Source organism: Apaloderma vittatum, unplaced genomic scaffold, assembly GCF_000703405.1.
Source record: "Apaloderma vittatum isolate BGI_N311 unplaced genomic scaffold, ASM70340v1 scaffold137, whole genome shotgun sequence".
NCBI lineage: Eukaryota > Metazoa > Chordata > Aves > Trogoniformes > Trogonidae > Apaloderma > Apaloderma vittatum.
The window spans coordinates 9,274-22,594 of NW_009724322.1; the positions used below are offsets into that span (position 1 = coordinate 9,274).

The 13,321-nt window shown below is 36.5% G+C and overlaps 1 protein-coding gene across 1 annotated transcript in view; it reads left to right on the forward strand.

Annotated features, from left to right (window-relative positions):
- Positions 1 to 3,720: 3,720 nt before the first annotated feature.
- LOC104276192 (protein dopey-1-like) overlaps positions 3,721 to 13,321 on the forward strand; it is a gene marked incomplete at its 3' end in the record, with an annotated part of 30,333 nt that continues 20,732 nt past the window's right edge. Inside the window, exons 1-6 of the mRNA XM_009872419.1 lie at positions 3,721 to 3,914; positions 5,165 to 5,346; positions 7,611 to 7,781; positions 9,375 to 9,564; positions 9,992 to 10,090; positions 11,165 to 11,264. Of these exons, the coding sequence (XP_009870721.1) occupies positions 3,777 to 3,914; positions 5,165 to 5,346; positions 7,611 to 7,781; positions 9,375 to 9,564; positions 9,992 to 10,090; positions 11,165 to 11,264 (880 nt within the window). The remainder of the gene's footprint in view (positions 3,915 to 5,164; positions 5,347 to 7,610; positions 7,782 to 9,374; positions 9,565 to 9,991; positions 10,091 to 11,164; positions 11,265 to 13,321) is intronic.

The window sequence follows — 13,321 nt, forward strand, 5'->3', positions numbered from 1 at the left end:
CAACAGTTACCTATGTCCAGACCCATGAGTGTCGCTAAACCTTCAGTCTGAGAAGCTGAGAAGCTTATTTCATTGGCCCTTGTGCTAATTGGTGATTGTGGGAATAGAAGGGTAAATGATGTATCCTTTGGACTGTTTGATGCTGTGGCAGAGACTCCTATTTTTCAATGATTTTGAACTATCAAATTTTTTTATTTATCTCATTTTTCAGGGTAGTAAACGATGAAAGAATAAGGATGTGATACTTACAAGGAGATAGACATTGCTAAGCCTTAACATTGTGTTGAAATGTCAGTCCTGTAAAATTAAATGCTGTTAAGTCTGCAGTTTTATTATAGATGAAGAAAACAGAAAAGTATGTGTAAGAATACATGATAGAAAAAAGACAAGATTAAAGACTATATTTTGGTGTATCCTCAGAGTAAACAAAAAGTAAACCTTGTAGGACAAGTATATTTTTATGTATGAGAGCTAATAAAAATGGGCATTCCAGTTCCAATGACCTTAGAATAAAAATACTGCCAGATTAATAAAAATAATATAGAGTATTTACATAGTATCTTCTCTGCATCCCTCAGTTATTATGGCTACTGATATGATTTGGAAAATATATTGTTTAAAATAGAGACTCTTCATTGTGGGAAGAGTAATGTAATATCACAATATATAAAACTTATTTTTTTCAAGAAATAAAAATTAGACTATAACCATAGAGTAGTAAGAAAACAGAGTATGTTTTTTCTTCTCTATAGAAAACTTAATAATGATTAAATTCACTGTTAACATATGGATAAATGTAAATATCAATTACATGACTAGAGTAAGTCAATTAGTATCAGCTGGTGTGATAGACTTGTCTGAAAATGTAGGTTATTTAGTCAAAGTTATTGAGGCTTTTTCTGCTTACTTTGTAAGTTAGAAAAAACACTACCTTTTCAACCCTGTGTTCCTGCTGGGTTTGTCTGACCGTTGGTGATCCTGGATCAGTCCTCTCTCGGGTTTTTCGAGCACTCGAAGAAGACAGAACCCTGTTTTCCACTCAGCAGTAAGTGGTTGCGTTTGTGCCTGAGCTGAATAAAAAAGGATGCTGATGCTTTCTTTACTCAGAAAGCATTATTTACTGTGTCAAGTTCTTCCTCCATCCTTTGTGCCTGGAAAATTGAGAATTGTGCTGGTTTTGTATTTTTGTTCCTTTATTCTTTTTCAGTATTAATACATTATTTTACTTTTGGAGATCAGACGTTGGCAGTTGTGCAACTGTCTCTTTGGGAAATCTATTGGCATTCTACAGCTTTTTCAAAGCAAACCTGATTGTTTTCTGGACTTAATCCGAAGAAAAATGGTTATTATAAAATTGAAACCGTATGAAATACTTTTTTAAAATAAAAAGTGGTGGGATGTAGCGAAGTCTATCAATTTGGCACCCAGGTGTGTTTTTTAAGTAATGGTTGGCATTTCTGTTCTGCCTTGGAGACATTCTGTCATTATTAGTCCACCATTAGAAACAGGAGTGCAAAAGGTTTGTAATTTTTATTCACTCCTGCTATGCCAGCTCTTTTTTTCTCCTTATGTCCTTCCCTTTCTTGATTTTCTTCTTTCTTGCAACTTTCCTTACAAAGCTGAGAAACCAGGAGATGAGCAATAAGAGGAGAAAGGTAGTAATAAAGATAAAAAAATGATTAAACCAGAATTTTGGCCCGGTAGAAGAAAAGATAAATGTGGTAACAGCAGAAGAGAAACTTTTCTGGCACAAGTTTTGTGCCCACGCAGGAAAGGTTAGTGGTGAGAGAGTTCTCCAAAAGCCCCTCTTCCACATCTCAGTGCTAGTGTACTGGCTCTGACTGAAGTAGCACATTTTTAAATGTTCTTTGAAATGAAATAAAGACGGCTTCTTATCAGTTTGTGTTCAGAAGCACCTGCTAATTAAAGGAACAAAATGAGTGATAAACTTGACGAGATTACGGTCATGAAGTTTCGAGCCTCATTTACTGCTGTCTTAATTTGGAGATGTTGGAGTACAGCTTTCTTCTTTTTGCCTTGTGGAGTGCTGAAAAGCTAAAACAGTACTAGTAGTGATGTAGTTTGTAGGTTTTGGGGTTGTCTCAAGGACATTTCAAGGAGCTGGCTTGTAGCTGGAAATGCTGGGCAACCAGTCCGAGGGTTTTCTGTTGTTCAGTAAATGGTAACTCCTTATGACAACTGTTAATAAAGTAAAGTAGCAGCTTCCAGAGGGATGGATATAGTACAAATCAAAGATTTTTATGTGTCCTTATAAAACATTTTAAATTGATCTTCCATAATAAAAGGCAGAAAAGCCTTCATGGTTTTGACGCATCTTGTGCAACTGGAGTGTGTTTATTACATGAATTAATACAAATTGAATTGGTAGTCTTCTCCAATTGGTCTAAAAGCACGTAAACATTTTTTCCTGAGCAGAATTTAAAGATAAGTGTTTTTATTACCTCTGTCAACTCTAAACCACCAAAACCTGAAATGTCACCTTTTATTCCTACTAATCCTTCTGCTCTGTTATTTCATAGGCATTTCTCATTTCAAACACTTCTGCTGTTTTGTCATGTTGATGCTCACTGGGAATAGGGGCCAATGAGGCCCATTCTCCAAAGTTTTTGGAAGGGCTCCCTGTAGCTGCTGTTTTCAGCATGACTCTTATTTATCGTACTTGGCCGACAGTCTGATGAATACAGCTTCCTTCTTCTTGTTCCATAGTTTGTTTGGGTTTTTGACCTACCATGCGCCTCCTGACCTTCTGCACACATTATTTTTCACAATTTCCTTTAATCAAGACTGAAGAGAGAAGCATCTACTGAGTGTGAAGTCTCTTCTGAGGCTGAGTATAGAAGTCCCAAAAGATGACCATTGAAAGGGGCTCAAAAACTCTCCTTTTCACAAACATACTACGATAGGATTTCCTGTTATAAGTTGTAGTTGCTTAGGGTTGTAATAGCTTTAAAAACATATTTCTTTTTAGTACTGATAGAATTTCATGAAATAGTGTATGGCCTATAAAAGTATGAGGTGGTTTTGGAACTGGAACACTGTAGACTACCACATGATGAAAAATCTAGAGCAAATTGCAAAATCCTCTGATTACAGAATGCTGGTAAACATATACTTTTGTTGTGTGTGGATGATGACAACATAAAAACAACGAGGAGTTGCAGTGCTAAATTAGAATACCAGGTCTTGTAGAAGGAAGTGTTGATGCATGAACATACTCTTTAATAGGATGTGACTGTTGTACATGTCCTTCATTCTTGTCTTCTGCCTGGAAGTGACTCTGTTTTCAGAAGGGCTGATTTGTGGAAAGGTGGGTTTTTCTAGTGGTGGACCAAGAGAAAGAAGAAAAGAAGAAAAAATCCCTTGGTTGCATTGTTTAGAATAAACAGTGCTTTTGGGGAGGGACAAGGCATTAATTTTCTAGGGGCAGGTTGTTTAGTTTGTGGATTTTTGTATTTGTTTGGTGGTTTGTGGGTTTTTTTGAACAGGACTTGATTCAAAATACACCCTTTTGGACATCTGTTAAATATTTGTGTGCAATACATTAATTAGCTTTGGTTTAGGCTTTGCTGTAAGCTGATTTCAGATGGATAATTTGTAATGCCTTTGAGGAAAATGAAGTTCTCTTTGTACAAAATTGTTTTAATAATATGTCTCTGGAAACAACGATTTCAGGTTTTTTTGCCTTTTTTTTTTTTGAACAGGTAATGTCTGTACACAAATTGCAAGCTAGTCCCTAGTGGGGACACCGTGGGAGGATGAACACAGAGGAGCTGGAGCTACTGACTGATTCCAAGTACAGAAACTATGTAGCAGCTGTTGACAAAGCGCTGAAGAACTTTGAATATTCCAGTGAATGGGCAGATTTAATATCAGCACTTGGAAAGCTAAACAAGGTATGCCTAGCAGGTGCTCACGGAAAAAAAGTCAGGAACTAACAAAGGGTACTGGTATAAAAATACAGAAGTGCAAGGTTCTAGCAGTCTAATTCTCCTGCAAATATTTCAGTATTTTTAGCCAGATGTTGGGTGTCTGCAAGGAGCAAACAAAAGCCTCTGTAAGACTTTGTAACTCTAAGTAAAGGGAAAAGTTATTTACATTTCTGGTGAAAATAACTGCTATGGTTTTTTTATTACTAACATTTACTTCTAATGTCATTCAGTATTAGTGTGAAAAATAGTAGCCAGTATGAATATCAGCAATATTTTTATGAAGCATGAGTTATAAAATGGAGCTCAAATCATTTGTTGACCATGGAGTGTTATTATTCTGATTAATTTTAAAAGTTAGTAAGTTGAATGTGTAATATAATCCTGATCTTTAATAGCAGTTTACAGATAAATACAGATCTTGATATCAGTAAAAATCTTGTTCTAATCAGTCCTCTGTATGTCTAGGGGTCTCCAGTCAGGGTCGTGAAGTTCCCTTTGCATATACATTTTTTACCAATGTGAAGCTTTGCAGAATATGGCATAGAAAAATACAGATCTGAAGCACTTACATTCTAACCTTAAACTTTGTGGCAGATCAAGAATGACAGTACAGTTGGCAAGGCCAATGGCATAATTTCTTTGTGTAAACTCCCATTTCTGTAATTTTTTTCATTGTAATAGTTCTTGCTGCACATATATACAAAGGGAAGGCTACAATATTGGGTAAGAAAAATTTAAAGATGTAAGTGCATCTCTGTGTTCAGTCCTGAAGTGTTTATATAGTTTCAGGCGCTGGTAAAGTTTTGTGTGTCTCACTCTCTGAAGGTTTCTTAAAATTTTCCCAAACTTGCCACCCACAGTTTAGTAGTCTTCTTTGAGCTACTGGCAATTGATTTTAACAAATGGAGATAGTAATTTTTTTCCTCAAGAGGATGAGTAAAATGAGATGGACAAGCTGTAAGTGAGGAGTTCATTGCAAGTGAAGATTTAAATGCCTTGCTAATTCCATCTATAGCAAGTGTTCCAGCAGAAGGCATTGCAAAGGAAGAGGTCATGTTAAAATGTACATGTCATGTACATATTAAAAATTGTTTTATTTTTCTCATATTCTGACCTAGGTATGTGTTGTGACTTACTGTTCAGGAACTCATTTACAAAACATAGAGTTGTTTAACTTGTTTTGTACTGTTTTTCTTAATGTGTTTATTTATTAGGTACTACAGAACAATGCAAAATACCAGGTAGTACCGAAAAAGCTCACGATAGGTAAGCGCTTAGCACAATGTCTCCATCCAGCATTGCCAGGAGGGGTTCATCGGAAGGCACTTGAAACATACGAGATCATTTTCAAAATCATTGGACCCAAGCGTTTGGCCAAAGATCTTTTCCTCTACAGGTACAATAGTTTAAACAACTCCATTCCAAGTGCGTGGCTGAGATGCTTTTGGTTCCCTGCATTTTACATTGATAATACTGCTTTGTTACATACTAAGAAGCAAGGATGTTTTTTCCCTTGTGTTACTGCTGCTATGTGGTTCTCTTCTGAATATTGTATATTATTAGAATATTATATATCACCGAAATACCATTTAGGAACCAACTTTAGGGCCAGAAAACTTGGAATTTATTACTTCTTCATTGAAACAAACCAAATTTTATGCATGTATATACAGTAATTGAAGTGTTAATGCTTATTTCGTTGTACTACATTACTTTTTTTCTGAGTAGTATCGGAAAAGAATCTTACTATACTTTATTGCAAGAAACTTTCTCTTCCAAACAATCTAATCAACAGGACAGACAGATTGTGTTTTTGTTAGAATGACAGGCAAGTACAAAATTTTTCTGTCACTCCCTAGAACTGATGATAACAAAAAGGAAGGATAATGTTGAAAAATAAGCAGAGGGAAACTATACTGATACACTAAACTTCCAATGTGTTTTTGGTTGGATGGGATGGGCAAGACATTAAGTTATTTATTGTATAATGCATAAAGAGATGTGTGCATATGGATATATACACAGTCACACATGGTTCTTAATGCTTAGCTATCCCTGGAGATTAAAATTTCATCAATTTGAGAAATAGTGGAATAAAATAGTGTTCTGTTTAGGTAGCAAAGATGTGTATTAATGCTTGGAAATAAAGTGTATGCCTTAAATCAACTATTCTGTCTTGCATTGTCAAGATGTTTATATATAGTTACATTTTTTTGTGCGGGGGAGGGAAGTGTCTCAGTTCTGTGTTTCCACAGGGTTTTAAAGATTCTGTGAATGTTTTCCTGTCACGTTTTTGCTTGCACAGTGTTTCAGTAGCTGCAATATCTTGTTAACAGTAAGTTCTAGGGTAGTGGAAAATGTGACCTTTGTAATGTAACTGAAAGCCATTGTTACTGATGCTTGGGAGAAGACTGACATTCACGTTAAGGCATCATCAAAGATTCCAGTATTTTTTGTGAAAGCAGAGTGACAGTGTTGGAACATCAAATCTTGAAGGATGAGTAGTAGCCTCACAAAGACAGACTGTGGGGTAGTGCGCTGGTTGTTGAACAAAAAGACATTTTCTGCAGAGAGAAGAAACCAATTGACAATGGCAAAACAGTGGTTTTTCTAAAGAGATAAAGGCAAAAATAATTTTTACAAATGTTTTTTGTACATTTGGAAATTATTTTTTTCTTTTAAAATGAGTAACACTGTATCCACAGAGATTTATTTTTTTAATAGTAGATTTATACATTTTAAGACTCTTGCTTCAAAGTTATCTTTTTCAATATTCTTTCATTTTCTTTTTCTTGTGTCAGGGGTCTTCTGACCTGAGTTCTCAGTGACTTAGAAAATTGCTGTTTTGTTCACTTACCTTTGATTATTGGGACTGTTTCTAATAATTTATGATATTTAGTAACAATAGCAAAAATGTTTTTAATAACTTCTCCTTAGCTAATCACATTTGTAACTTTCACGAACTTGCTCTTATATTCATAGTAAACTCAAAACATTCTTCCAATATTTTGAATCCTTTTAAATGCTGCATCATGAACAATGGGTTTATTGTTAGAGAATCTGCTTTCAGACTGAATTTCTGAAGTAAATATATACTTTGTTGTTACCTAACAGTAAAAATATCTTAAAATTTATCTCTAGGTTACTTGAGGTAAAAATATCCTAAAATTTATCTTTAGATTACTTGAAGTAACCTAAAGTTACTAAACTAAAGTTACTAACCTAAAGTTTTCTTCCAGAAAAGTATTTCTGTTTATTTCTTCAAATGTTTTCATCTATTTTTGTTTTTTCTTAATAAGTGCAAGGACTATGTTTTTTAAATACGTTTTTCATTGTGGTGTAGTTCAGCATGGGCAAAATTAACATTTTTGTCTTACAGAAATGGTTCTGGTTTATTGTATTTGTTTTATTGGTGAAAAACACAATCATCTCTGGGCCCTCAGTGCTTGTTGTCACAAGAGTAATAAAGCTCTTCACATACCAACCTGTCAATCTGGAAGGCAGTTATATTGTGTGGTGACCTATGCCTCTGCAAAATTATAAGATAAAAACCTGATCCTTAAAACTACACCAGACATGCCCATGACAGTCTTAACATGTAAATAAAATCGTGTCACATGGGAAGCTTCATAAAAAAAAAAAAAAATTTATTTTTCACAGTTCCGGACTATTTCCACTCCTTGCCAATGCCGCTATGTCAGTCAAGCCAACATTGTTGAGTCTGTATGAGATTTATTACCTCCCTTTGGGGAAGACGTTGAAACCAGGACTGCAAGGACTGTTAACTGGAATTCTGCCTGGATTAGAGGAGGGGTCAGAGTATTATGAAAGGTAAGGACAGATACTTTAATAAGCTGATATGTTTGATTTGGAGTGGGGGTTTTTTGCTGCAACTTTTCATCAAATGCTTGTATGTGAATTTTTTATTTTTTTTTAAATAGGTGGTGTTTGATTTCAGCCAGTCATATTAATTGCAGTGGAATAGTATGGTAGAAGATTCTTAACATTAAGTATGATAAATTAACTGTTAGTTGCTCCTGTTATTGAAATGGAATTGACATTAAGTAGACTTAGTGTTATATGTTGGTCTCTATTCCCAAGTGACAAGGAACAGGACAAGAGGAAATGGCCTGAAGTTGGACCAGGGCAGGTTTAGATTGAATATTAAGAAAACATTTCTTCACCAAAAGAGTTATTTAGCTTTGGAACAGGCAGTCCAGGAAAGTTGTTGCATCACCATCACTGGAATTATTTAAAAGATGTGTAGATGAGGTGCTTAGGGACATGATTTGGTGGTGGACTTGGCAATGTTAGATTAATTGTTGAACTCGGTGATCTTAAGAATTTTTCCAACCTAAACGATTCTAAGATTCAATGATTCCTGTCATGGACTGAGATATGTAACGTGATAGGAACATGCTGCTTGATTCTTTTCCATGGGATGATGATGATGATAATAATAATAATAGAAATGTGATACTGCTGTATTATTCCTGGTCTAAAATGCATACCTTAACTGAATTTAAGATAATAAACAAAGCTTCCATCACTAATTTTTACTCATTTTGATATCAAAATTGTCATCAAACCACCTATATAAGAGACATCAATAAGCCACCTATCTTTATAGGTTATTATTTCTATCAGAGTGGCCTGGGATGGAATAGCTTTCCTTATCCAGCAAGCCTAAGCCCTAGCTGAGTTATCTTGACTGGGGAGGACATATGAAATGCTGAAGTTACACTCCCAAGGCTTTGAATTCTTGGAATTTTTCACCCACTTACATGTTCTTGATATTTGCAACCTCAGAAGCTAGAATTTTTGCAACTTGCATGTAAAGAGCGATTTAACATTGTCTTTTTCTATCGCTGCATAGGTAGATAGACACAACGTAATTGGCATCACTATCACAGGGAGCAACAGCTACTCAGTTGTCTTCCCAGGGCCTGCCATAGGGTTTAGAGGTGCTGCTAAGTGAGTGAGGAGATGTGAGGACAGGGAAAGGGATTACTTGGTCTCAAAGAATTGTCATGTTTTTATGCCCTGTTATTGCCAGAAGCGCTCAGTGCAGGGCATGAGAGGGCATAGTCATTTGCTTCATCCTTTTCTTCAGTAGCTATTCTTTTATTCTGTCTGCCTGTAGCAACAGTTGGCTTTAAGCAGCAGATGAGGAAGTTGTTTGGCTTTTTGAACGTAAGGAAAAGCTGTAGGCAGGCAGAAGCATTTTGCAAGCCAGGCTTGCTTGTTGGATCACTCTGCTCAGGCTGCGCTGTAAGTTTTAGCGTGTAGTTGGGGCTTCTCTTGGACTTTCAAAAGAAAGTTTTGACCTTCCTGTAACTATTTACTTTTATATTTATTAAAACTGGGGGCAGGGGTGAGGGCCGTGATGCATGTCCTGATTCAGCTGACTTGATTTTACTGCAGGACGAACACGCTGTTGGAGAAGGTTGCCTCGGCTGTGGATCAGTCGGCATTCTACAGTGCTCTCTGGGGCAGCCTCCTCACAAGCCCTGCGGTTCGCTTGCCTGGCATCACCTATGTCCTCTCCCATCTGAACAGGAAGCTTTCCATGGAGGATCAACTCTACATAATCGGCAGCGACATTGAATTAATGGTAATGTTTTGTTGGAACAGGGAAAGCATTGATGTTACTTGTTTATGTAATAATATACTTCCGAGTGGGTTAGACCTAATTTAGACAAAAATAGATATCAAAGATAGATACTCTCTATCTCTGAACGTAGCATTTGAAGAGAGAAAAATGCATGTTTTTTTATTATAGCTCCAGTTAAACTGATGTTTTTGTGTGTGATAGAAGTGTTGCAAACCTTACTTAATATTTTCAGAATCTGGTTGATTATGTTTCCTCAATGATAGAACTTTTTATTTTCCTGTTTTATCTTGTTTCATTATTCACAATTTTAAAATAACTTTATTTTGTACATACCACTATTTATAAACAACTCTTCTTATTTTGTGTTTTGTTATATCTACCTTCTTAGAATAATACAGTAAATAACTATTTACTACCGTTGTTTCAGGTGGAAGCAGTAAGCACGTCAGTGCAAGACACCAGTGTTTTAGTACAGAGGAGCACGTTGGACCTTATCCTTTTTTGTTTTCCTTTCCATATGAGCCAGGTAGGTGATGAACAAGAGAGGTGAATTGGCAAACTCCTAAATGTACTCCACTTTCTAACTTGATAGCAGTATTTAGTTAGTCTTTGTTAATGATTTTCTCCAAGTTTGAGCAAGAATCATATGTAAGAGTTTCCCTGATAGATTTGACTGTTCTCCTGTCATGGTCTCTGCTCTTCTGCTTTTTAATTTCATGTGTTAACTTTGAAGTTAACTTTCAGTTGCGTATATGCAAACCCAAAAGCCTGTGCTTTTAATTTGCTCTAATTTGATGAGAAAACAAATTATCTGTTCATGTGCAAGTTTCCAATTCACAAAAGCAGCAGAAATTAATCCTCTTAGCATAACTGATTCAGAACACTAGAGAATTTAAAATTATTACTGGCTTTGGGTGAGTAGTTAGCCCTAGCATAGCGGGAGATAGACCTGTCAACCTCTAGCTAATTATTTTGGATTGCATTTATTGTTAGTCACTTTCTGTTTTCAAATGGTCCATTATTTATTTTACTCTTGGAGGAAAAGTTCTGCAGGGTTGATTCTCACCTGGTTAGAAATTATAGAAAACCTGCACTTTCCTGTGAAAAGAGCTGTGTTCTTCCTTGTGGAAGTGGTTTGTTCACATTTATCATGTACTAAAGGAATCTTTGGAATGTTTGTTTAGGTGCTAGAATGGAGAAATTATCAGTATGGTATTTTTTAATATTAAAACTTGCACAAACAATTATAGTAGGAAGAGATTGAAAGTTATTTCAAGTTCTCAGTGATTTTTATATTTTTTTACACTGGATTTTAGTTGAATTTGGTTGCAAGGCTGAAATGTCTTTTAACAAAAATGAACTGATAATGGAGTCAAGGATTTTTGCTGTTCGTAAAGGGTCCGTACTGTTACAAAGTGTCCATTCCAAATAATAATCATATTTTGGTTTCCTAATAGCTAGATTATGTTTTCTTGTGCTGTTCTGAGTTCAGAAATGTCAGAAAGTGAAATTAACTATGATTTAGTGCATATTAAGCATCTAGCATAGAAAAAGTTCTAGTTTTCTTAGTTAAATTGAATCCTTTTTCTGGCTTCTGCAGGCAACACGTCCAGACATGATCAGAATTTTGTCAGCTGCCCTTCATGTCGTACTGCGCAGGGATATGTCACTCAACCGAAGACTTTATGCGTGGCTTCTAGGTAGGTTTGCATTTCATCTCATTCTTCACTAAAAGTAGAGGAAGAATTGTATGTTCATTAGCAGTATTTTGTCATATTGCGGAGAAAGATTCTTGGAAAAATGGAATACTTTGTTTGTCTCATAAGGAAGAAGGCAGTATCTCTCTCCACAGATATAAAAGATGATGTCATGCTGGAACTCTTTCCTGTTGTATAAATTATTGGTATATCTTCCTAGAGGAGCAGCTGTGGGCCGCATTCAAGTGTAGAGCCTGGTACACTAGGCCTGTGTAAATAGATACTGAAAGGCACTTTTGTCTCCCTAAAAACATAAAATAAAAAAAAGCAGAACAGGTATTATAGGGAGTAGATAGCGGGAACACAACAGCGTGGAAGGGATGAAAATAAAAGAATGTTGAAAATGTTGATATTACATTGATGGAGGCTTCAGTATGCAAAATTTAAGCTTTATTAAATAATTGCATGGCTGAGTTAAATTACCAATCACTTATGTTCTCCATGCAATTAGAACATTATTTCAATGCCATTCTTGGGTAAAAATTGATCAATTACAGGACACACACTTTTGCTTCTACAAAATGGCAGAATATCAATGCAATCACATTTAAACTTTTTTTTTTATGAAACCAGCGTGTAATCAGAAGAAAGTAGCTGAGAATAGTAGCTACTTAGAAGACACTAACTATTCAAGGAATGTTCAGGAAACTAGAACTTAGAAAATTTTAGAAAACTTTTACTCATATTCAGCCTTGTAATTTTAAGGAAATGAAGCCTGTGGTCACATGAAACTGACCTGTTACTCTTTAAAACCACTTTCATCCCAGTTTGAGAGAAGTCAGGATCTCTGGCATGGAAGTTCATAAGACCATCAAAGAAACTGGAGGTGGAATTGATGAGGCCGCACCTTGAGTATTGTGTTCAGTTTTGGTCACCTCGGTATAGGAGAGATATCGAGGTGTTGGAGCGAGTGCAGAGGAGGGCAACAAAGCTGGTGAAGGGCCTGGAGAACAGACCTTATGAGGAGCGACTGAGGGAGCTGGGTCTGTTCAGTTTGACAAAGAGGAGGCTGAGGGGGGATCTCATCATGCTCTACAATTACTTGAAAGGACATTGTAGAGAGGTTGGTGCTGGTCTCTTCTCACAGATAATTAGGGACAGAACCAGGGAGAATGATTGCAAGTTGCAACAGGGCAAGTTTAGGCTGAACATTGGGAAGAAATTCTTCATAGAACGAGTGGTCAGAAACTGGAACAGACTGTGGTCAGACACTCGAATAGACTGCCTAGGGTGGTGGGTGAGTCGCCATCCCTGGATGTGTTCAAGTGTCATTTAGATGTGGTGTTGGGTGATATGGTTTAGGGGTGACCTTGTAGTGTAGGGTCAATGATTGGACTTGATGATCCCAAGGGTCTTTTCCAACCTGAATTGTTCTATGATCCTATGAACATAAAGTGGTTTCTCTACTTGAGGGGAAGAGTGTTTTACAGTCTGCTGTAACCTTTTTTGTTGGACTTCCCAGCTCTCCAGCAGGCACAGATGTCCTTCGCAGGCTATGCAGGACCCTTCCTGGTAGCTCTTGCCTCCTTCCCAGCTGAACGTTAAGATATCAGAGGCAGGCAGCCTGTGGGTGGCTGGGGAGCAAGGAAGTAAGTAGTCAAGGGACATGAGAGAGAAGTGAAGTTAGGAAGGGAGGGACGAAGTGAGCAACAGTGTTTTGCATGAGAGGATTGGTTTTGTTGCTATTTTTGCTGCTGTAGAAGTTGCAGGGATTTAGAAGACAAATACGAAAAAAAACCTCAGCTTCTTTAGTTAATCATTTCTCAAGACACTGACTTGCAAATTATTCATCTGCTAAATAGACAGTGAAATGCACTGTCATACTCCATACTCACATTTTCTAATTTAGGGAAAAACTAATTTCCGGATAAAACACTGCACTAATGTTTCATCTAAATCTGGTGGATTGAATATCATAGAATCACAGAACGTTAGGGGCTGGAAGGGACCTCTAGAGATGATCTAGTCCAACCCCCTGCCAGAGCAGATCCCCTAGGGCA